The 25,720-nt window shown below is 37.0% G+C and overlaps 1 protein-coding gene across 1 annotated transcript; it reads left to right on the forward strand.

Moving 5' to 3' along the window:
• KIFBP (kinesin family binding protein) lies at window positions 1-25,360 on the forward strand. Its single transcript, XM_081268294.1, has 7 exons — window positions 1-499; window positions 8,665-8,763; window positions 14,016-14,095; window positions 14,414-14,597; window positions 17,293-17,377; window positions 20,422-20,537; window positions 23,728-25,360. The coding sequence occupies exons 1-7, from the start codon at window positions 74-76 to the stop codon at window positions 24,601-24,603; spliced, it is 1,866 nt and encodes a 621-aa protein (XP_081124420.1). The 5' UTR covers window positions 1-73; the 3' UTR covers window positions 24,604-25,360.
• The last annotated feature ends 360 nt before the right edge of the window (window positions 25,361-25,720 follow it).

The raw sequence follows: 25,720 nt of genomic DNA on the forward strand, positions 1-25,720 counted from the left end.
AGTGTCGCAAAGCATAAAGAAGGCGGGAGTCCCAACTCCAAGCCCTGAGCGATCCCAGGCTGAGGAGGCCGCTATGGCGAGCTTTCCGCGTGTCGAAATTCGTGAGAAATTCCAGGCGGCTCTGGCCCTGTCGCGGGTGGAACTGCATAAAAACCCGGAGAAAGAGCCGTACAAGTCGAAATACAGCGCCCGAGCACTGCTGGAAGAGGTCAAGGCGCTGCTCGGCCCAGCGCCTGAGGACGAGGATGAGCGGCCTCAGGCCGAGGACGGCTTGGGCGAGGGTGACCACGCCCTGGGGCTGCCCACTGAGGTCGTGGAGGCCGAGGGGCCCGTCGCCCAGCGGGCGGTGAGGCTGGCGGTGATCGAGTTCCACCTGGGGGTGAACCACATCGATACGGAGGAGCTGTCGGCGGGGGAGGAGCACCTGGTGAAGTGCCTGAGACTGCTGCGCAGGTACCGGCTCTCGCACGACTGCATCTCGCTGTACATCCAGGCGCAGGTGAGAGCGAGCGAGCGAGCGATCCGGGCCGCCGCTGTGCTGCCAGCACTGGCCCCGGGGGGACCGCAAAAGGCGAGGGGCGGAGGAGCTCCCGCGGTGGCCATGACCGAGGCAGGGCAGGGGTCATTAGACGCCGTTTCCCCCCATGTTTTTGAAGCTTTGGGATGAGACCAGACAGGAGCTTTTTGGCCTTCAAAAAAGTCTTAAGGATTTATTGCGTTGTATCTAGATCTCCCACCGTCGGCATCCAAACTCCTCTCCACCCCCATCGTCCACTCATCATTTATTTGCTACTTGATTGCGGGCAAAGCATCGGTTTCTAAAACCCCTTCATTGTAATGTGCTTTTTTTTAAACTCTCGAGTTTTTGTTTTTGTTCAAATAAGAAAAAATCCGAATTAACTTATTATTTATTTATTTTAAATTGTGGTACTAGGGATTGAATCCAGGAGCTTTTATCACTGAGCTACATCCCCAGTCCGCCTTCCCTTTTTTATTTTATTTTTATTTTTTATTTTGAGGCAAGGACTCACCAAGTTGTTGAGACTTAACTTTGAACTTGCTATTCTCCTGCCTCAGCCTCCCACGTCGCTAGGATTACAGGTGTATACACCACCATTCCTGGCTCCAAAGTAATTTAAATCTTAAACTCTTCTCGCCAGGCACCGTGCACACACCTGTAATCCCAGCGACTCTGGCGGCTGTTGCAGGAGAATCCCAAATTCAAAGCCAGCCTCTGTAATTTAGGCCCTAAGTAACTTAGTAAGACCTTATCTCAAAATAAAAAAAGGCTGGGGATGTGGTTCAGTTGTTAAGCACCTCTGGGTTCACCCCCTATACCAAAATCATCATCATCATCATATTTGTTCTAATTAGTTATACATGATAGCAGAATGCATTTTGATTCATTGTACACAAATGGAGCAAACTTATCGTTTCTCTGGTTTTACATGATGTAGAGTCACACCACATGTGCAGTCATACATGTACCTAGGGTGATGATGTCCATCTCATTCCACCATTGTTCCTGCCCCCTTCCCTTCCCTCTCTCCCCTTTGCCAAATCAGAGTTTCTCCATTCTCCCTACTCCACCTCCCCTTCCCCCCCAATATGGATCAGCATCCACTTATCAGAGAGAACATTTGGCTTTTAGTTTTTTGGGATTGGCTTACTTTGCTTAGCATTATATTCTCCATTTCCATCCATTTACCTGCAAATGCCATAATTTTATTAAAAATATGGAATGCTTCACGAATTTGTGTGTCATCCTTGTGCAGTGGCCATGTTAATCTTCTCTGTATCATTTCAGTATGTACTGCTGAAGGGAGCACCAGAGTGCTCTTAATTCAAAACAAGGGCTGGGGATGTGGCTCAAGCGGTAGCGCGCTCGCCTGGCATGCGTGCGGCCCGGGTTCAATCCTCAGCACCACATACAAACAAAGGTGTTGTGTCTGCCAATAAAAAATAGATACTAAAAAAATTCTCTCTCTCTCTCTCTTAAAAGAAAAAAAAATTCAAAATAAAATGTCAGCCGGTAGTGGTAGTTTGATGCCTATAATCCCAGCTGCTCTGGAGACTGAGGCAGGAAGAGTTCAAAGCCCGCCTCAGCAAAAGCGAGGCCATAAGCAACTCAGTGAGACCCTGTCTCTAAGTAAAATACAAAATAGGGCTGGGGATGTGGCTCTGCAGTCAAGTGCCCCTGAGTTCAATCCCAGGTACCCTACCGCCGTCGGTTTCTCCTTACCATGTTCTCCAAGGAATTCCTACTCATTCTTCAGAATGGATCTCAAGAATCACCTCATTTTAATAACTTTCTTTGGACCATTTTTGTCCAAACTTATCTATATCTCATTTATTTGGTGCATGGTTTATTAAGAAATAAATCTGAGCCAGGCATAGTGGCTTGTATCTGTAATCCCAGCAACTCAGGAGGCTGAGGCAGGAATATTGCAAGTTCAAAACCAGCCTCAGCAGTTTAATGAGGCCCTAAGCAACTTTTGAGACTCTGTCTCAAAATAAATAAAACAAAAATAAAAAGGGCTGGGGGAAGATTCAGCGGTTAAACATCCCTGGATTCAATTCCCAGTACTATCCACCCACCCCGATAAAAAGAAGTAACTGCAGAGTGCTGTGATGCAGGCCTGTAATCCCAAAGACTTGGGAAGCTGAGGCAGGAGTATCACAGCAAGTTTGAGGCCAGCTTCAGCAATTAGCAAGATAAATTAAAAAGGACTGGTATGTTGCTTAGTAGGAAAGCATTCTTGGGTTCAATCCAATCTCCAGTACCCCCCCCCCCAAAAAAAAGTAAATCGAACAGTTTTTACATTCTGCATTGGGAACATAACACTTTTAAAATATGAATATGGGGCTGAGGATGTAGTTTAATTCGGTGGCAGAGCCAGTCTCTAGCGTGCACTAAGCTCTGGGTTTGTCCCAAGCATCACCAAAATAAGTAAAAATGAAATAAAATATAAATATGTTCAAAATAGTCACACATGCAGGGTATCAGGTACTTTGCATAGACTTGCAAACCATTCATCCAGTAGTTATAGTTCATAATATTTGTGATCCAGGAAACATTTACCACAATTGATCATATGGTAAGTAGGATTTAAGAAAAATGTCAAAGTTTAGAAAGAAGTTGTGTAAGTTATATTTTATTATGGCCCAGTAAAATAAAAAGCCATATGATAACAAGGAATCCACTCTTTTTGTTCACTATTTATAGCCCAGTACATGACATATAGTAGGCATATTCTAAATAATATTTGAATGGATGAATGATCTAATGAAATTCACAAAACATTGAATTCAAACAAAACCTGTTATTTGAATTTTCCTCTAACCATATAACCTAAAACCTTAATAAACATTTAAAACTTGCTTCAATATTTCAAACAAAGGGGCTGGGAATGTGGCTCAAGCGGTAGTGCGCTGCCTGGCATGCGTGCCGCCCAGGTTCGATCCTCAGCACCACATACAAACAAAGATGTTGTGTCCGCCAAAAACTAAAAAATAAATATTAAAATTATTCTCTTTCTCTCTCTCTCTCTCTTAAAAAAATCATAATCTTCCATTAAAAAAATATTTCAAACAAAGAATTAGGAATCTTCCCTAGTGTAGTATCATTAGTATATACTGTATTTTCTTTTACTTTTTTATTTATTAGCAGTACTGGGGGTTGAACCCAGGACTTTACACATGCTAGGTACGAGCTCTACCATATCCCATCTCTTTTTATTTTTATTCTGAAACAGAAACTCATTAAGTTACCCCTACTAGCCTTGAACTTGGGGTTTTCCTGCCTCAACTTTCCAAGGAGCTGGTATTACAGGAATAGCTGATATTACAGGTGTATTACAGGTGTGCACCACCTACCAGCTATATATTATTGATTTTAAGATGCACACATTTCTGATATCTGAATTTGGGGTGCATTTTATGACTGATCAGTTTTATAATTATTAGTATTTTCTTGGTATATAAAGTAATTGTGCGTCTTAAAATTGTAACATTTTACATTTCAGTGAAATACAGAAGAGTCATCTTTTGATATCCAGCTGTAAAGAATTGGTTGTAGGATCCCTGCTGATATTCTTAAGGATTATCTTAAGACTTTGGCTTAAAAATTCCACATCACTATTTCAAAGTAATTTTGGACCAGCAAATGCCTGTAATACCAGCTCCTTGGGAAGCTGAAGCAGAGAATTGCAAATTTGAGACCATCTTTAGCAGTTTAGCAAGACCCTATCTCAAAATAAAAAATAAAAAGGACTAGGGATGTAACGATGTAGTTCGGTGGGAGAGTGCCTCTGCGTTCAATCCCTTATGGCTGCCCACCTCCTGAAAAATAAAATTTTTTAAAGGTAATTTGAGACAAGTATGTAAACACATGTGAACATGAATATTCATTACAGCATTGTCAATTATTAATAAAGGAAAATAATATAAATATGAGTGAGCATGTGATTGATTAAATTCTGTTACATCTAAACAAATACTATGAAATCATTAAAAAATAGTGATTTATATTTGTCAACAAAAAATTGCCAGTTTGGTATGTGCTACAATCCCAACTACTTGGGAGATCCCATCTTAAAAAAAAAAAAGTCACTATCAAGGGGAAGGGAGGAAACTATAAGCACATTTAGAATTATATAGACTGATTCAATTTTTGCGTAAGATTATATTCACATACATATACATATATAATAAGTCTATAATGTATATATACACACACACACACACACATATAGGAAAAGGTTGATAAGTACAGGTTCACGGGAATTGATTATATCTTCTCAGGAATGAATTACAGAACCTGAACCCACATTAGATAATCAAAAACAGATTATTCCTGGGCTGGAGTTGTAGCATAGTGGTAGAGTTCTTGCCTAGCATGTATGAGGCACTGGGTTCAATTCTCAGCACCACATAAAAAAAAAAAATAGAGACATTATGTCCATCTACTGCTAAACAATATTAAAAAAAAAAAAAGACTATTCCTGCCGGGGCTCGGTGATACACACCTGTGATCCCAGCAGTTTGGGAGAGTGAGACAGGAGAATTATGAGTTCAAAGCCAACCTCAGCAACTATGAGGCACTAAGCAACTCAGTGAGACCGTGTCTCTAAATAAACTAAAAATAAGGCTGGGGATATGGCTCAGTGGTTGAGTGCCCCTGAGTTCAATCCTTGGTACAAAAAAAAAAAAAAAAAAGTCTATTCCTTTCTACCTTCACTGGGTTCTGGGAGCCCTAGGAACAATTATTCTGTCATATTCCTTCTGATCTTTGCTGTTACCAACATCAAGATGGTAATGCTATCAACTAAACTTCCTATGAAATTAGTGGGTCACTCACCCTACTCCAAAATTTACACATGTATGGTACAAGAAATATTTTTCTTTGTTGTTCATAGCTGCATTGTGTGCACGTGCAACTGGTATACAATAAACTGCACTCTGTGTGTGTGTGTGTGTGTGTGTGTGTGTGTGTGTGTGTATGTGTATGGTGCTAGAAATTGAACCCAGGGCTTTGTGCATGCCAGACAAGCACTTTACCAACTGAGCAATATCCCCAGCCCCTAAACTGCACATTTTTAAGTGTTCAGTTTGATGAGTTTTGACCTATGTATGTACCTGTGAAATCGTTAGTGCAGTCAAGGTAATGAACATATCTAGTACAACTAAGTTTCCTTGTGTTCCTGTGTAATTGGTCCCTCCTTGCCCCTCACCCCAAATTTTCTAGAAAATTTTAAAATGGAACCATATATACTCTGGTTTTGGTCTAATTGTTTTGTTTTGTTCAGATTTTTTTCCACTCAGTGTCATTACTGTTTCATTGTTGTATCTACTGAGATGACCATTTTCCCCCCTTTTAGTCTGTTAGTGTGGTAAATTACATTTAATAAATTAAACTACATTTCTGGGATAAACTCTATTTGGCCAGAATGTGTACTGATATGTACTGTTATACTCAATTTGCTAAAATTTTGTTTAAAATTTTTGCATTTATGTTTATGAAGGATATCAGTGTAGTTTTCTTAATATAATTTTGATTTAATATGAGATGGGAAAGTGTGGTTTTTTTTTTGTTGTTGTTGTTGTTGTTGTTGTTTTAGTGTTCTACCTTTTCCCCTATGTTGTTTAGTATGAGGGCAAGAATATCCTGTGTGAAAGATGCAGAACCTTCTGGTGTAGTTTTTCTATCCTTAGACTTATATTGAATTTTAAAAGTAATTTACAGCTGGGTGTGGTGGTTCATGCCTATAATCCCAGCAGATTCTAGGCCAGCCTCAGCAATTTAGTGAGATCTACAGCAATTTAGCAAGATCCTGTCTCAAAATAAAAAGAGGTAGGCATGTAGCTCAGTGGTAAACACCCTTGGGTTCAATCCCAAGTACCAAAAAAAAAAAAGTAATTCACTTTGGATGGATTATATAACTTAGTAGTGGAGCACCATGCTTCGAATACACAAGCCCTTTGCGGTCAATCCTCAGCACACTCCTCTCCCCAAATGGACATAAAATGTCGATAATGGACTGAATGTGGTGTGCATGCCTACATTCCCAGCTACTCAGGAGGCTGAAGCAGGAGGACAGCATGTTCAAGACTAGCCTGGGCAACTTAGACCCTGTCTGAAAATAAATAAAAAGGGCTGAGCTGGCAGAATGTTTGCCTAGCATGTGCATGGGGGGGGGGGTTTGAATTTGAATATTTTAGTAAAAAATAAATTTGTTATTTTTTTTCTCTATTCAAATTCATAGGCTCTTTCTTCTCTTCATGGATTCCTTGGAGGTCCATAGGCCCAAGGTTAAGAATTTCTGCATTAGAAACTATTTCTTTATCCTGTTCCCTCCCCTAGAGAAGTAACAAAGATGGAAGAAACAGCCTCAGAAATACCTTGTGTCTAAAGGACTGTCCCCGGGGATGGGAGTCAGTCTAACCTAATTGTCTAAAGAGAGCTTTGTCTTCAGTATTGAGTTCTCAGCATGTAAACAGTCCAGGTTTGCTTTGTAGAGCCTAATTAAAGAGGAATCATGTAGCAGGAAATGAAGAAAATGATTTAAAATGTTATTTAGGATAGAATCCCAAATCCAGTCAACTCCTTAGCTTTTATGGTAGGAAAAGTAAGTTGGTGAAATTAAAATCAAAAAGCCATCAATATTGATAGGGTACAATTGCAGAACATATTTTTTTTATTATTGTTCAAAACATTACATAGCTCTTGATATATCATATTTCATACAGAACATACTTTTTAAGAACTCTCTGGAAACACAAAATGCTGTATTGTTTGAAATAGTAAACATCAGAAATCTGACTTAACTGGTGAGAAAAAGCATATAGCATCTTCAGAATTTTTTTTTTCCCCTATACTGGGAATTAGAGTCTGGGTCTCACTGAGTTGCTTAGCACCTCACTTTTGCTTACGCTTGGCTTTGAACTCATGATCCTCCTGCCTCATCATCCCAAGCCACTGGGATTACAGGTATATTTTTCATTTTGAGGCAGGGTCTCATTAAGTTTCTGAGGCTGTCCTTGAACTTGTAATTCTCCTGGCTCAGCTTACTGAGTAGTTGGGATTACAGATGTGTACCATTGTACCCAGCAAGAATGTTTAAATAAATAAAATATTTAAGTGATCTCTGGAGGAAGTTGTAGTATTTTGAGGTTTTATTTTATTTTTTTAGTTTTTTTTTTCCTTTGAAAGTATTGTATATTTCTGGTTCATCTTTGTTTTTGCAGTACTTGGGTATTGAATTCAGGGCCTCACATGTGCTAGGCGAGTGTTCTACCACTGAGCTGCACCGCACTGTTATCTTAGGGATATTGGCACAGCTTAGCTAAGTATTCCTCATCACATTGTTGACCTACCAGGGCCCACTTGAAGACGCTTACTAGGGGAAGGGTCTACTTCCAACTTATTTATATGGTTGTTGGCAGAATTTAACTCTTCACTGGCTTTTTGTCTGAATGCTTTAGACTGTGACTTTTCTCAATCCTTTTCATATGCATTTCTTTTTCTTTTTTTGGTGGTACTAGAGATTTTAATGAGTATTTTTTCTATTAACAACTTTATTTTATAACTTTATTTATATTTTTATAACTTCATTTTTTTTTATGTGGTGCTGAGGATCAAACCTAGTACCTCTCCTGTGCTAGGGAAGCACTCCACCACTGAGCTACAGCCCCAGCCCCTCTTGTTTTTTTTTTTTTTTTAAGTGAGGGTCTCATTAAGTTGCCATGGCTGGCCTTGCACATGTAATCTTCTTCTTCCACCTCCCAAGTAGCTTGGCCTTCCTGAAAGAGAGCAAGCAAGAAAAACACAAGATGGATGTCACAATACTTCAAAGCCTAGTCTTAGAAGTAACTTTCCATCATTTCTGTTATATTCTATTCATTAGAAATAAGTCACTAAATCCAGTCCATACTCAAGGAGAAGAGATTACACAATGGCATGAATATGAATACTAGGAGGCAGTGGTCATTGGGTGTCCATCTTAAACAGTTGTCCTCTACACTACATATGGTTGATAGTATTATGAGTAACTAATCCATTGTTTATCAAACTCCAGTACTATTTGATTGGTTAATATTGAAACTATGTAATTACTTTAATTGGAAGTCTCATCATTGTTTGTTTTTCTTTTCTGTATTTTCCAGAATAACTTGGGTATTTTGTGGTCTGAAAGAGAAGAAATTGAAACTGCACAGGCTTACCTGGAATCATCAGAAGCACTATATAATCAATATATGAAAGAGGTATGTTCCATGTCATAGTTTTTTAAGTTTTGATTGAAACTGGCTAAAAATTGATATAAGAATTCCTCATTCAAAATATTGGTATGACTTTTTAGTGTATCCAGGAACTTCTTTATAAAGCTGTCTGAGAATCCATCTAATAGCTGAAACATGATAGTCTTGGGGATTTAAAAACTAATCCTTGGTTAGTTGGGCTTGGTTCATGCATACGTCCTAGCTACTGGAGTCAGGAAGTTGGCAAATTCAAGGTCAGCATCAGCAAATTAGGGAGACCCGTTTTAAAATAAAGAATAAGAAAGGGCTCGGGATTTAGCTCAGTGGTAAAATGCCCCTGGGTTCAATCCTCAGTACCACAAAATCAGTCAATCAATCCTTAGATAGAATATAATGGCAAAATACAATTATACAGGAAATATTCTAGTATTATCCTAAATACTATTTGCATATTTTTGTATTTTTAATCTAAAAATTCTATTTGTTTCCACTGCAAATAGCTGTGCTGAAAGGAAAGCAAACAAGAACTACTTGAGCCAAATATCTGAAATTTTTGAGGTAGTGGTTCTTAATGGTTAGCATGCATCAGAATCACCTGGAGGGCTTATTAAAACTCAGCAAGTTGAGCTGCCAGTAGTTTGGGGATGGGGCCTGAGAATTTTCTTTTTCCAGTGATTGACCCCAGGCCATGCGCTCTACCACTGAGCTGTATCCCCAACCTAAGAATTTGCATTTTTAATCAGGTCCTCTATGATGCTTATACTGCTAATCTTAAGTCCTGTACTTTGAGACACTGCTTCAGAATGGTATTTTTTCCAATATTTCCTTTTTTTTTTTTTTTTTTAAGAGAGAGTGAGAGAGGAGAGAGAGAGAGAGAGAGAGAGAGAGAGAGAGAGAGAGAGAGAGAGAGAATTTTTAATATTTATTTTTTAGTTCTTGGTGGACACAACATCGTTGTTGGTATGTGGTGCTGAGGATCGAACCCCGGGCCGCACGCATGCAAGGCGAGCACGCTACCGCTTGAGCCACATCCCCAGCCCTCCTTTTTTTTTTTTAATTTATGAAATCTGTCTGAAATGCAGTATATGAAAACTATTTAATAAGCAGTTCAAAGTTGGGAATGGTGATGTGTGTCTGTAATTGTAGCTAACTTGGGAGGCTGAGGCAAGATTCCTTGAGCCCAGGAGTTCAAGACTAGCTTGGGAAACTTAATAAGATCCCCACCTTAAAAAAAAAAAAAATGCAGGTTAGAAAGGACCCTTCACCCAATCTACTGCAGATTCCTTCCTTCTTCCCCATCATGGTAGTATAAATAGATGCTGTAGAACTTCTAGGGCTCTGGGGAACTTAGGTTGAAAACTCACGCTTGAGGAGCTCACAGCCCTGCAAAGGTGAGAAACCACTGTTTCCTTAATAAACTTTTTAATATAGACACAATATTTTCTGTTGCTTGCTCTTTGTTAGTAATGTGCTTTAAAAATCCATTAATGGGCTGGAGTTGTGGCTCAGTGGTAGAGTGCTTGCCTGGCATGTATGAGGCCCTGGATTCGATCCTCAGCACTGCTTATAAATAAATAAAATAAAAGATCCATTGACAACTAAAATAAAAATTTTAAAAAATCCATTAGTAAAAAGTTCTCGTTTCATTGAAGAATGTACCACATAAAAGACTAAACATGCTTAGGATGTAATTCAGTGGTAGATTGCTTGCCTAGCATGTACAAGGCCCTGGGTTCAAACCCCAACAGGTAAAAAAAAATTTTACAAAAACGTGTTTGCTAAATTCAGCCATCAGAATGCTTGACTACCGAAGGGTATAAAAGTTTCTAATAACCTAAGTTAGTAAAATTATAGTTAGTAGACACACAGCTTCCATTTAAGAACTTATGTGTGTGTGAGCCAGATGGGGTGGCATACACCTATAATCCCAGTGGTTGAGGAGACTGAGGCAGGAGGCTTGCAAGTTCAAAGCCAGCCTCAGCAACTTAGTGAGGCCATAAGCAACTTAGTGAGAATCTATCTCAAAATTAAAAATAAAAAGGGCTAGGGTAGTGGCTCAGTGGTAAAGCACCTCTGGGTTCAATCTCTGGTACCAAAACAAAAAACAAAAACATGTATGTGCATGCGTGTGCACTACTGGGAATTGAGCCCGGGGTTGCTCTACCACTGAACTATATTCCCAGTTTTTCTATTTTTTATTGTGAGGCTGTCCTCAAACTTGGGACCCTTCTGCCTAGGCTCTCAAGTCATTAGGATTACAGGGATATGCCAACATTCCTAAGAAATTTTATGTATAGAAATTCTAATAGGGGCTGGGGATGTGGCTCAAGCGGTAGTGCGGTAGTGCGCTCACCTGGCATGCGTGCGGCCCGGGTTTGAGCCTCAGCACCACATACAAACGGGGATGTTGTGTCCGCTGAAAACTAAAAAATAAATATTAAAAAATTCTCTCTCTCTCTCTCTCTCTCTTAAAAAAAAAAAAAGAAATTCTAATAGATTAATTATAGTCTTCAATAAACTTTTGCCTTCTAAAAGTTGGTAGTCTCTTTTTTTAATTAAAATACATTTTAGTTAATTTTGTTTTAAGGTTATTTGTGGCATTCTTTTAAATAACCAGAGATATTTTGAGGTTTCTCACAGTTATGAATCACTAACTTTTCAAGTTCACCACATGGTTGCTAAATTCATGGTAAATTTTTATTTTCATTTTATTTGACTCGTCATAAGCCTTTGGCAGAGTTGACCAGTCTTCCTTGAAACACTTTTTGTACTTAGTTTCTAGGAGCATACTTGCCCATTTTTCTTTTAGATCTTTAATGTTTCTTCATTTCCTCAACCTGTGAACACTAGAGTACCCAAAGTTCAGTCCTTGGACCTTCCTCCTTTTTCCATGTACATTCATTACAAATATTTTCTGCTGATGAATCATAAATTTTAATTATCTCCAGCTTTACCTATCTGATTTTATACTCTGCCAATATGCTTTCTTTATTATATATTTTTTTTCTCTTTGAGATGGGGTCTTGCTGTGTTGCCCAGGCTAACCTAGAATTCAAAATCGAGATCCTCCTGTTTCCCAAGTAACTGGGATTACAGGTGTGCACCTACATACCAAGCTGACATTTGCATTTTTTGTGGAGTAGGCATTTCTAAGACTACTGTTTGAAAGTAGTTTCTTGATAATCTGATTCCCACCACTACCCATTTTCTCTTGCTGCAGACACCAATTTCTTTCAGTTGTTAAAACCTAAACACTTTGGAGACTTCTGTTTTTCTCATGCTCTATCCAATTGATCATCAAATCTTACTGATTCACTTTTTTCTTTCTTTCATTGTTTGTTTTTTTTGGGGGGGGGTACTGGGAATTGAACCCAGAACAACTGGGTTACCACCGAGCTACATCTGCAGCCCTTTTTATTTATTTTTTAAATTTTGAGACAGGGTCTCACTAAGTTGCTTAGGGCCTCACTAAATTGCTGAGACTGTCATTGAACTTGCTATCCTCCTGCCTCAGCTTACTGAGTCACTGGAATTACAGGTGTGCACTACTGTGCCTGGGTTCCTTTCATGCTTTAATCTCACATTCTCATACCTGAAATTGTGTATAATATAAGGATACCAAGCACCTATAGTATTCTGTTTAAAACTAGTTAAAGAACCAGTACCAAAAATGCAAAAATAAACAAAAAAATAGTGTTAATGTGGAAGCATAACACATAGCAAAACTCTATCTTTGGTTATACTCCTATTTGAGTTGAAAAGTGACTGAGTTGACTGTTCGTGTTACATATGAAGTGTGAGACATATTGGTGAAGTAGACAAGTAAGGTAACACATTGATTAATTCCCTTCATCTGGATGGGGAGGAGCTTATTAAATAGCCCTCAGAATTTCAGTATTTCTGAACTACTTATCAGTTGTATCTGCCTTGGCCTTGCTTCCTATCTTGGTTTTTATTTTCCTGTGTTCAAGGAGCCCAAGCTGTGATGCTTCTAGTGTTTATGTCAAAGTTTAAGATCTCATATTTTATGGAAAGCATTGCAGCTTTGGAGTTTAATGAATTCAGTTAAAAGCAAGGATGGGGTCCTAAGGGTGTAGCTCAGTTATGTTTTTTATTTAATTTATTTAAAAATATTAATTAGAACATAACAGCTATATAAAATAGTGGGGTTTATTTTGACATTTTCATAAATGCACATATTTCAGTTTGCTTCATAAAAATATGGAACACTTCAGAATTTGTGTGTCATCCTTGCACAGAGAACATGCTACTCTTCTCTATATTATTCCAGGTTTCAGTATATGTGCTGCTGAAATGAGCGCCCTTTTCATTTGTTATTTTGAGACAGGGTCTCACTAAATTGCTGAGACTGGCCTTGAGCTCATAATCCTTCTCCTTGGCCTTCCTTATCACTATGATTACAGGCATGTGCCACCATGCCCAGTTTATGTAGGTTTTTTTTTTATTTAAAAAATTTTATTTGTGCAAATGGCAATTTATTATGTTTTTTAAAGTGCTTTTTTACTAGATAAAAATTAAGATTTAAAATACTTAAATAACTATACATCTTAAGCCTACGGGTGGTAGCACCTTCCTATAATCCCACTATTTGGAGGCTTAAATGGGAAGATTGTTGAGCCCAGGTGTTTGGGTCAGCCTGGCAACATAGCTATATCATGACTCAAAAAAGAAGGAGAAAAAATGAAAGAAAAGAAAAAGAAATACATCTCTAAAAAGCAAATTGGATTTATTTCGTATTTTCAGTTTTACTGCAGTAGCAATTGAAATTTTTTCCAAGCAGGAGCTGTTAGGCAATCTTTTATTTGTTTGACTCTTGGATACTGTGGTTAAGAAAATGATTTCATGGGTATCATGAAAATGAACTAATAAAAAATGAGGTGTAAGGTGTGTTGAGCTTTTGCAGGGAGGTTGTAGATTGAATTCAGAGCCTCTTGCATGCCAGGCAAGCACTACCGAGCCTCTTGCATGCCAGGCAAGCACTACCACGAGCTACACCCCCAGCCCTTTTTAATTTTATTTTGAGACAGGTTTCCACTGAATTGCTTAGGTTGGCCTCAAATTTGTGTTCTTCCTAACTCAGCCTCATAAATAACTGGAATTACAGGCATAGGCTAGCTACCATGCTGCCTATGTTGAGCTTTTAGAAATGGATATTTCCAGTTCCTCCAGAAGAGGGCGGTAGGTGTTTAAAATGTTTAAAATTTGACTGAGCTTTCTTTCTTTAATGTTGTTCATAGATTGGGAGTCCTCCTCTTGATCCTACAGAGCATTTTCTTCCTGAAGAAGAAAAACTTACTGAACAAGAGAGATCAAAAAGGTTAGTAAATTTAGAAATCGCAGATATTTCCACATAGAGTGACTATTCAAAAAAAGCACAATGTTTGCTACTTGAGGCGTTTATCAAGGTTGCAGAGTGTGGATTCTGATGTGAATAAAACTTCCATTTGCCACTTACAAGTTATGTATAATGTAACTTTGATCTGGTTCAAATCTGAGACTCAGTTTCCTCAACTGTCAAGTAGATACAAGAATCAAACATAACTCAAAGTGTTGGTGAAAGGATCAAGATAAATATATATGAAATTTACTAAATAAACTATAAGTCATTATGAGAATATTAATTTTTTTTTCACAGATTTGAGAAGGTTTATACTCATAATCTATATTACCTGGCTCAAGTCTACCAGCATATGGAAATGTTTGAGAAGGCTGCTCATTATTGCCACAGCACACTAAAACGCCAGCTTGAGCATAATGCCTACCATCCTATGGAGTGGGCTATTAATGCTGCTACTTTATCACAATTTTATATTAATAAGGTAAGCTTGATAGTTATCTAACAGACTAATAGTGAGCATAAATGTAAAACCAATAGTACACATCATTCAAAAACAGCTTGCATTTTGTGTATTTATTTGTGGTACTGGGGATCAAACCCAGGGCCTTGTACATGGTAGGCAAGAATGCTACCCCTGAGCCACATCCCTAGCCCAGGTAGCTGACATTTTATGATGTAAAATTGGACAGAAAAATACAGTCCTCTTTGCTAGTGTATTAAAATACTGTAGCTTTTGTTGCATGAATTTTTTTGAGTCTTATAAAATAATGAGTTTTATCATTGTCTTTCATGTTGCTAGCCCCCAAAATATGAGTTATCTAAGACCAATTTTTTATATAGGCATTCTATTTCAATTCACTGTAGTGATATGTTACCTTAAATTGCAAATTTTATCTTGTTATAGATATAACTTTATCTTTATGTAATGGTAATCTTATAACTATGAGAATTTGTCTGAGGAAGTTGACTGTTAAATGTGGGCTTTGATAAAAGCATGTGATACATTTCGGTTATTTTTTAGAATTAACTCCTCTACAATAATATCTCTGCTGAGTTCCAGAGTTCCACGTTTTCTGACACACCTCTGGACTGTTACCCAGGGACAAATTTAGACTTCTTAGTTGTTTTTCAGAATTGCTCACAACCATGTTGATGTACTCTTAATGGACCCTTTTCTTTTTTAGTCCTTAAATTTCTAATGCTAAAACACTTTTAAACCACCTTTCCCAACCAGATTTTTATTCATCCTCAATAAAATATTTTAGTAAAAATTACTTTTATTTGTATTTCTGATTCACAAGGCTCTCTGAAATTTGGTAATTCTCTGCTTATCAGAGTTCCTTCTGTTCATTTCTTTGGTTACCTGCTACCTTACCCTGGGGCCTTTATCCTTTTTAAGCTTTTTGTTAGTGTTGGTTCTGAAAATGCGCCCTATGTTTAAAGTATTGTCCCACAGAATTTCATTCAGAAAAACTATTAGCAGGAGAGAAAGGGCTGTGGTGACTGCAGCATCGCTTCTAGGACTTTGGTCTAAGATCAAGTGTGTAAGTAACGCTACTGCATATATATCAGAGCATTCAGCTAAACCTAATTCTCATGAATCCATCTCATTGTGGACATCATCAAAAAGTGCCTCTGCTTGTGGGTCCTTTTGATATAGCTATTGAAGGCCCCTTGTTTGTTTTATTTAGCAACTTTAAAATTTTCACTATGATTTTAATTAATACTTAAAACTCCATGCATATTGATAGTTCTAAGATATCTGGATATGAATGTAAAGTATGATTGAAGAATTTGAAGTTGCTAAGCATTACTTACGTGGAGCATGCAATAATTTCCATGAGCACTTCTTTCACCCCACATTTTTGTTTTTTACCAAAGTGTTCTGTAAGTTTTTGTTACAACCAGGTTATATTTTAAAAAGAGGATTTGAACCATGTTTTAAAATGCAGTTGTCATTTGTGTCATTATCATCTTCACCCAGTTCCAGTGATGAGTATTTGCTCTTCGGTGAGTCCCTACCTGGCAGGTGCTAAAGTCCCACATTTACCAGCCATCTGGAGGGCACAGGGCATTCACTGATCCTGGCAATGGTTGCTTACAGGGAGCCAATCTGGACAAAGCCGAAGTGATAATGATGGCTATAGAGGGGTAGTAGAGGGACAATTAAAGTTTCTTTACGTAAAAATTGTAACTTTCTTTTGGCTTTCAAGATTTGACACCAGCATTTTGATGTACAGATGTTGCTGGGCTAATATTATACATGCTGCCCAACTATTCCCAAATTATCTTCTGAGTTCACCATAATGGAGATGAATTTAATGCTGAGGTTTTAAAGTCACAGCTAACCATTAAATGTCTTTCATATTTACAAATATGAAGTACACGCTCTATTTAATGATGGTGGCCTCCAACTAAGAGTTGGACTGTATTAACTTCGTATTTCTTCTGGGTGAGCCTGTGACTTACATGACAAATGCAGTGTTTACATTAATAACAAAATCTTTTTTAAATGTTTGAGAAGATTTTCATGCCCATATTTGAATTATGAACTCTTTTAAGTGTTAAAGATTTATTAGTAAAGTATTTCTCAACAGTTTATTTGTCAAAATCTATTGACTTTAAAAATTGATGGGAAGCTTCATTGTCTGTAAATTCCAAAGATTTTAGGAGACAGGAATCGCTTTCTATCAGAATATCTCCTTTTTCCTTTGGATTATAGGATGTAAAGGGATCTCTAAATCTAATAAAAATTAAATCTTTAGTTCTCTGACAGATGGTCAATGTTCCAAGAATTTATTGTACCTGGAACTTTGGCTTTTTAGACTGAACCAAAAGGTCTTGCTGAGGTAGTTTGAAGCGTCTAGGATGATAGCTGTCCCTATATATGTACTGGTTATGTGAGGAGAGCTAGTTTTTAAGCTGCAGTTATCTTTCAGCCAGTTTGGGTTTTTATTAAAGAGTTTGGGACAGTGCTACTTTAATCTCTGAGGTAACTATTTACTTAATAATACTATAATATATTTTTCATACTTCTTAACAATTACACTGGACCTCCTCAGTGGTGGATTTTACCTGACAGTATAGTTTTTCCCATGTTAATAAACTTTTGCAAGTATCAGTTGCAAATGAAACTATACAATAGTTATATTTGTTCTTATTTATTTTCCCAACAGCTATGCTTTATGGAGGCCAGGCACTGTTTATCAGCTGCTAATGTTATTTTTGGTCAAATTGGAAAGATTCCAGCTACAGAAGACAGTAAGTTTATGTGTGCATGTTTTATTATGGCGTCTTAAAAATTATTATTTTGAAATTATTTTAAACTTTAGAAAAGTATAAGAACAAAACAACTACCATGTACTGCCTCTCCTAATTCACTAATTTTAATATTGTAGTCCCATTTTCCTTTTCTCTCTGAAACACATGAGGAAGATCACCTGCATTAAATTCCTTTATCCCTTTATTACTTCATTGTGTATTTCCTAAGAACAAGAATATCTTTTTGCATAATCATAGAACAGTTAGCAAATTCAGGAACTGTAACATTGATAGTTTGTTTATCTATAGTATTTATTTCTATTTCATCAGTTGTCTCCATAATATTCTTTTTTTTTTTTTTGGTACTGGGGATCAAACCTAGCGGCATTTAACTACTAGCCACATCCCCAGCTCTTTTTTTTTTTTTTTTTGGTGGTGTTAGAGATTGAACCCAGGGTCTTGTACATATGAGGCAAGCACTCTATCAACTGAGCTATATCCCAGCCACCCCCAGCTCTTTTTTATATTTTATTCTGAGACACTGTCTTGCCAAGTTGCTTGGGGCCTTGCTAAGTTGCTGAGGTTGGCTTTGAACTCATGAATTCAGCCTCCTGAGCCACTGGGATTACAGATGTGTGCCACCACATTCAGCTAGCCTTTGTTTTTTATCACATCATATTTTTTAAGAATATAGACCAATTTCATAGAATTTCCATTAATTGTGGTTTGTCTGAGGTTTCCTTATGCCAAGATCAAGATTACATTTTTGGTAGGAATACTACACAAATAAATGATGTGTTTTCATATCTGTCTTTTTAATTATAGTGTTTTATATAACCTCTAAAAAAAAAAATCAATTGCTGGATGTGATGGCACACGCCTGGTAACCCACAACTTGGGAAGCTGAGCCAGGAGAATCCCAAGTTCAAGGGCAGCCTCAGCAATTTTAGTAAGACTCTAAGCAACTTAGCAAGACCCTGTATCAAAATAAGAAACAAAAGGGGGAGCTGAGGATGTGGCTCAAGCGGTAGCGCGCTCGCCTGGCATGCGTGTGGCCCGGGTTCGATCCTCAGCACCACATACAAAGATGTTGTGTCCGCCAAAAGCTAAAAAATAAATATTAAAATTCTCTCTCTCTCTCTCTCTCTCCCTCTCCCTCCCTCCCTCTCTCTTTAAAAAAAAAAAGAAAGAAAGAAACAAAAGGGGCTGGGGATGTAACTCAGCGAGCGGTAAAGCACCTCTGGGTTTGATCCCCAGTACCAAAAAAAAAAAAAAAATTTAAAAAATCACAACTGTGTTTTTGAGTCATTTAACAGGTTTTGCAATAAATTCACCATTTTGTTTATCCTCTGATTTTGTAATTTGACATTTAACAGTCTCTACCTAAAGGGTTTTATTTATTTATTTTTTTTAGAGAGAGAGAATTTTTTAATATTTATTTTTCAGTTTTTGGCGGACACAACATCATTGTTTGTATGTGGTGCTGAGGATCGAACCCGGGCCGCACGCATGCCAGGCGAGCGCGCTACCTCTTGAGCCACATCCCCAGCCCCCTAAAGGGTTTTAGATTTTGAAATATCATATTTTTAGTTCTACAAGTGAGTGTTCTTATTGTGGATTAGAAGAATACAGAGGCTCTGAAGAGTTAAAGAAATGCAAATTATCAAATTAATAGTTGATTTTCCCCTTTATGTACTACTATATTGGATTAATTTATAGATTAGTAGAAGTTTAAAAAGCACTTGTCTCAAAAAAAAATTATTAACAGCTAAACCACCATTGAGGTATCATTTGTTTTTAATATAGAAAGCTCTGAGGACTGCAGGTGGAGCTCAGTGGTAGAGCATGTGCTTAGCACACACAAAGCCCTTGGCTCCATCCCCAGTGCCCTCAGCCCTCCCTGCTAAAGAAAAAGAAAAGAAAGAAGAAAGATTGGGGAAAAAAAGGCGGTGTCCAATATTTTCAAAATGCTTTCTGTGAGCCTTCTCAAATATTTGGTTAGATTATTTGTTGAAAATAATTTGCTAGTATTTGTTAAGAACATTTAAAATTGTGTAAAATCTTTGACCTAATAAATTCCATTTTAAGAATTCGTCCTAAGGAAATAATCCCAAATCCAGACAGATTTATGCAAATAGATTTTCATGTTTAAATCAGAAATAGTAAAGAACTAGAAACAATTCCCTATATTAGAATAGTTAAAATATAAAATATTCATTTAATTGTATAGAATATGTACTTTAAAATGAAGCTATGGGATTGATAATGATATGGATAAACTTTTATTAGTATAATGTATGAATAAAAAGTTATGTTCAAAATCCAGTGTACAAGCTGGTTGTGGTGGCATGCCTATAATCCTGATGACTCAGTAGGCTGGGGAAAGAGGGTTGCAAGTTAAAGTCTAGTCCCAGCAACTTAGAGAGGCCCTAAGCAAGTTAGCAAGACCCTGTCTCAAAATAAAAAATAAAACAAAGGACTGGGATTATAGCTTATTGGTAAAGTGCCCCTTGGTTCCATCCCAAGTGTCAAAAAAAAAAAAGAAAAAAGAAAATCCAATATATATTGTTTCCTTAATTTTCATTTGTACATAAAATGTAAGAAAGAATTAGAAAAGTACAAAAATAATAGCAGTAAGTACCCTTCAGTGGTGGGATTTGGGGTGGGATTTCTTTTTCCCCCTGCTTCAGTGAAAATCTGATACTTTTATAGTCAGAAAAAAATGGTATAAAAAAGAATACAGGGTGCTAGAGATGGCTCGGCGGTAGAGCGCTCACCTAGCATGTGTGAGGCACTGGGTTTGGTCCTCAGCACCACATAAAGTAAAAAACAAAGACATTATGTCCACTTATAACTATAAATAAATAAATAAATGTTAAAAAAAAATATGGGTGCTGGGGATATAGCTCACTTGATAGAGTGCTTGCTTCACATGCACAAGGCCCTGGGTTCAATCCCCAGCACCAAAAAAAAGAAGAAAAGAATACACAATGAAAATTATAATTGTGACTATTAACTTAGACAAATCTTGTGTGTAATTTTAGCTCCTGAAACTGAAGGAGATGTGCCAGAGCTTTACCATCAAAGAAAAGGGGAAATAGCAAGATGCTGGATCAAATATTGTTTGACTCTCATGCAGAATGCCCAACTTTCCATGCAGGTAATCCAGAAGTTGCCTTTTTCTTTCTAAAATGAGTAGGATGTAAGTAAAAGCTCACAGTGAGGACTGTACTCATTGGGCTCACTGTGTTGTTTATGGAAGGCATGTAGAATGCTCTGTATTTATTTCTTGCTATTATTATTCATCATTCAAGGCCTATCTTAAATACCTCTTCTTTCATGCAGACTTGCCTGTTCAGATTTATGGTTAAATATATTTATATGAATATAAATATTCATTAGAATATAAGCTCCTCTGAGCAGTAGAATCTGCATCATATTTGTATTATATTATTGCCTTCAGGCACAATACATTCTCAAAAAGTAATTATTGATTGGGCTAGAGTTGTGGCTCAGTGGTGGAGTGCTTGCCTTGCACAAGTGAGGCACTGTGTTCAATCTTCAGCACCATGTAAAAGTAAATAAATAAAGATATTGTGTTCATCATTAAAAATAATATTTTTTAAAAAAGTAATTATTGAATGAATAATTCTTTTTGCCTTACAGATGTTCTCTTCCTTTTTTAAACTTCATAGAATTTTTTTGCCCCTTCCTAAGTCAATTAAATTGTTTTGTGTTATCCCTAATTGTTTTTAAGTATCTAATTGTTTTGTAGTATCTTATTCCTTTATTTTATCTCTGTTGTTTGTTTGGTGGTGGTTTGGTTTTGGTACTGTTTGAGACTCTCTCTCAAAATAAAGTAAAAAGGCTAGGCATGATGGCACATGCCTATAATCCTAGTGACTCAGGAGGATCAAGAGAGTTCAAAGCCAAGCAGCTCAGTGAGACCCTGTCACTAATAAAATAAAAAAGGGCTGGGGATGTGGCTCAGTGGTTAAGTGCCCCTGGGTTCAATCCCTGGTACTAAATAAGTAAGTAAGTAAGTAAATAAATAAATAAATAAATAAAGTGAAAAGGGCTGGGGATATAACTCAATTGCAAAGTGCCCATGGGTTCAACCCCGAGTATCCTAGTTCCTAACCACTAAAGAGGAAAATGAAATAAATTATTTGGATGCAGTCTGTTCAGTAGATACACAGATTTTACTGGGGGTATTATTGTGCTTTTGTTTTTCTCTGTATATTAAATTATACTTTTTAATAGTAAATAATACAAAACTTTGTGAAACTACTGAACAAAAGAAAACTAATAAACCTGGAATATCTCAGAAACATCAATCTTGAAAAAATGAGATTATTTTAAAGGAAGAAGGTAAAAATAAGGTATATTAGGGAGAGAGGAGATATAGGAAGGACAGCTGTGGGCTTTTACCTTTTTTAGAGAAAGAGCTGTCAGCTTTCTTCTGGTCAGGTGAGGAAGACTGTGGAAAAGGATGATTGTAAGGTCTATTAGAGCACGAGTAGGCTAATGAAAGCAGATAGCTCAGAGAATATGGGAACAGATAAGATTTAGAGACTTATGACCTATATTTGAAGTAATAATGTCAAGTGAAATGCACTACGGCTGAAACTTTTTAACTTTTACCCTTCACTGAGTTGCTGTTTCTAGCCTGGGAACTAGAACTTTATATTTGGTTAGTTTAAACTCAAATATTTGCCTCACTACTAAATTACTCACATTTTCCTTAATTGACATTTTTGTTTGTTTACCTTCAGCTTCATCCTTTGATCATCTGAGTGTTTATCTGAAAATCATTTCCTCCATTTCAAGCTTTAAAACATGCACAATTTTTTTCAGTTAGGCATTTATTTATGCCAACTTGCTGCCAGTTATTGTCCAAGGTTCAAGGGATGTTATAATGAACAAAAATAGACACGGTTCCATAAAAGAGAGAAACATACCATGAGAGGGCACAACAGGAAGAAATACCAATCAAAGCAACCTCCAGGCATGAGTAGGAAATACCAGCCTGGAGAAAGGAAAAAGCACATTCCTAGGAGTTGAAACGCGTGTTTAAAAATTCTATGGCAGGACTAGGGTTTTGGCTCAGTGGTAGAGCGCTCGCCTAGCATGAATGAGGCACTGGGTTCAATCCTCAACACCACATAAATGTAAAATAAAGATATTGTATCCACCTAAAACTAAAAAAAATAAAATAAATTAAAAAAAATTCTATGGTATAATGGAGATGGCATCCAAAGGGATGCAGCAGAAGCCAAGTAAATTTGGAGCAAAGCAAGAGAAAGTATAATACAGGACAAAGTGGTTTAGAAAGGGACTGAAGCTAGCAGGCCTCGAAGGATTGATGTCTTTACAGCAAGAGCATCGAAGCTTTGTCAGGTTTTTGGAAAGATCAGTAGACAATGTCAGGTTCTAACTTTCAATTTTATTGGTTAGGAAGAACTTACCTCTCCTCCCTCCTTCCCTACCTTTCTTCTGTCCTTCCTTCCTCCTTCCCTCCCTTCCTTTCTTTCATCAAACTCAGGGCTTTGTACATACTAGGCAACTGCATTACTACTGAGCTACACCCCAAGCCCCAGCATACTTAAATCTTTTTGTGGTCGTTATTCCCCTTCACAGATGACTTTGTGAAGGTAGATTTAACTGTGTCTTCACTTTAGTATTTTTAGAGCATTTCTCTGTAATATATTTCACTAAATAACTTATAGCATAAATATATCAGTAATCTTCTTGGTATCCCTGTGAAAGATTTTTAGGATATTGATTACAGTCTTACTACAATGTTAAAAAATAAATATAGGGGTTGAGGGTGTGTCTCAGTGGTAGAGCACTGGCCTAGCTTATGTAAGGCCCTGGATTCAATGCCAGCACTACAAAACAAAATAATAATAATAATATACTAATGGATTACAGGTATATAATATTTCACAATGTTCAAAGTACTTAAATTTGCAGCATTAATCTTGTTTGAAGCATAACTGTATATAAGTTTTAAGTTCCCTGGAGATGATAAGGAACATGTAAGTGGTTTATCTGTTTTATCTCTTTGCATACTTTTTTCACATTTTTAAATTTTTAATATAGTTGGAAGACTATATTAAACAATATCTAAAATTATAATACCTGTGCGCTGGTAAGATAGCTCAGGGGTAGGATGCTTGCCTAGCATGACCAAGGCCCTGAGTTCTGTCCCCAGTATTGAAAACAAAAAAACATTATACTTCCCTTAGCTAGGCTGAGAAGTAAAAGAGTTTTCTTTACTCTTTAAGTTCTATTTGACAATTGGAGATAAGTGACTTACTTAACCATAACCTATCTTTTTCTTTCAGGACAATATAGGAGAGCTTGATCTTGACAAACAGTCTGAACTTAGAGCTTTAAGGAAAAAAGAACTAGATGAGGAAGAGAACATTAGGAAAAAAGCTGTGCAGTTTGGAACTGGGGAACTGTGTGATGCCATCTCTGCAGTAGAAGAGAAAGTGAGATATTTGAGACCTTTAGATTTTGAAGAAGCCAGGGAACTTTTCTTGTTGGGTCAGCACTATGTCTTTGAGGCAAAAGAGTTCTTCCAGTTTGATGGGTATGTCACTGACCATATTGAAGTTGTCCAAGACCACAGTTCTCTGTTCAAGGTGCTTGCATTCTTTGAAACTGACATGGAGAGGCGGTGCAAGATGCATAAACGCAGAATAGCAATGCTAGAGCCCTTAATTGTAGATCTGAATCCACAGTATTATCTGTTGGTAAACAGACAGATTCAGTTTGAAATTGCACATGCATACTATGATATGATGGATTTGAAGGTTGCCATTGCTGACAAGCTAAGGGATCCTGATTCACACATTGTAAAAAAAATAAATAATCTTAATAAGTCAGCATTGAAGTACTACCAGCTCTTCTTAGACTCCCTGAGAGACCCAAATAAAGTATTTCCTGAGCATATAGGGGAGGATGTTCTTCGCCCTGCCATGTTAGCTAAGTTTCGAGTTGCTCGTCTCTATGGCAAAATCATCACTACAGATCCCAAGAAAGAGCTGGAAAATTTGGCAACATCATTGGAACATTACACATTTATTGTTGATTACTGTGAAAGGCACCCTGAGGCTGCCCAGGAAATAGAAGTTGAACTAGAACTTAGTAAAGAAATGGTTAGTCTTCTCCCAACAAAAATGGAGAGATTCAGAACTAAGATGGCCCTGACTTAATCCTGTTGTTAAAGAAAGGAAATGTGCAATATCAAAATGATTTTTCCTGTAGTCAAACAGGCCCAATTCCATTGTGATGTTTACCTCCAAAGCCAGATGAATGCAGTTTGAGCATGAGATTCATTCATATCACCTGAGTCTTTGTTAGGACCTGAAGTAGCATAAGTTAATAATTTATGCCTAATTATGTAAATTGCATTGTTAAAGTGACATGTAATTTGTATTTTAGATTGCCTGTTTTTTATTTAAGTATAAACATTTCCTGCCTCAGTTTCTAAATGTAGATTCTTTGTTGACTAGTACTGGATAGATTTCCTTATAAGGAGGACTGCTCGGTAATGTACCTGGGAGACAAGTCTGTTACTGTATTAAGTTTGAAAAAGTAATTTCTTGTAGTAATTCTTACTAAAATGTTTTCTTTCCTAAATTCCCAATGAAATCTTTCCCTTTTGGAAATACTAAAAATTAAGTTACACTGAGCACAGTGGCACACACACCTGCAACTTGGGAGGCTGAGGCTGGAGGATCGAAAATTCAAGTCCAGTCTCAGCAATTTAGACCCTATCTCAAAAAATAAAAAGGACTGCAGCTAAAGTCCAGTGGTAAAGCACCCCTGGGTTCAGTCCCCAGTAGCAAAAAAATAATAATAACCCTAAGTTATATTGTTATAAAGTGTTATAAAATGGCTTGTTTATTTCAATTATTGGTGGGGAAAGACCTTGGAAGTATAATAAATGAACTTATTTCAACTAATAAAGGTTTCCATTTCCTTTTTAAAAAGTGGTTTTATATTTGTCACCTCAAATATATTAGCTTATTTAAAGCCAAAGAATATTTCTCCAAAAATATTACACAGTTAGAAAACACTAAATACCATTCATTTAATAAATGTTTATTGAGCTTGTACTATGTGCCAAAAAATCTTATAGGCTATAGTTTCTCATCAGAGGATCCTGCTATATTTATAAATCTTTAAGCTCTGTTGAAAAATATATATATCATAATTAATCATTATTAATATGTTAGTCATTTTAAGAAATACAGAATTGAAATGGCATCCCAGTTTACCTTGGTTGTAAAATTTAATATGGAGAATACCTCTATATGTTGACTTGCC

This window comes from Spermophilus citellus (assembly GCF_964194105.1).
Source record: "Spermophilus citellus genome assembly, chromosome: 15".
In the NCBI taxonomy this organism is placed as follows: domain Eukaryota; kingdom Metazoa; phylum Chordata; class Mammalia; order Rodentia; family Sciuridae; genus Spermophilus; species Spermophilus citellus.

Bases quoted from the DNA above. Each gene is read 5' to 3' on its own strand.
- KIFBP (XM_081268294.1), top strand. From the start codon at position 74: ATGGCGAGCTTTCCGCGTGTCGAAATTCGTGAGAAATTCCAGGCGGCT. The intron at 14,598-17,292 runs GTAAGCTTGATA...TTTTCCCAACAG, and splicing joins CACAATTTTATATTAATAAG to CTATGCTTTATGGAGGCCAG. The intron at 20,538-23,727 runs GTAATCCAGAAG...TTTTTCTTTCAG, and splicing joins ATGCCCAACTTTCCATGCAG to GACAATATAGGAGAGCTTGA.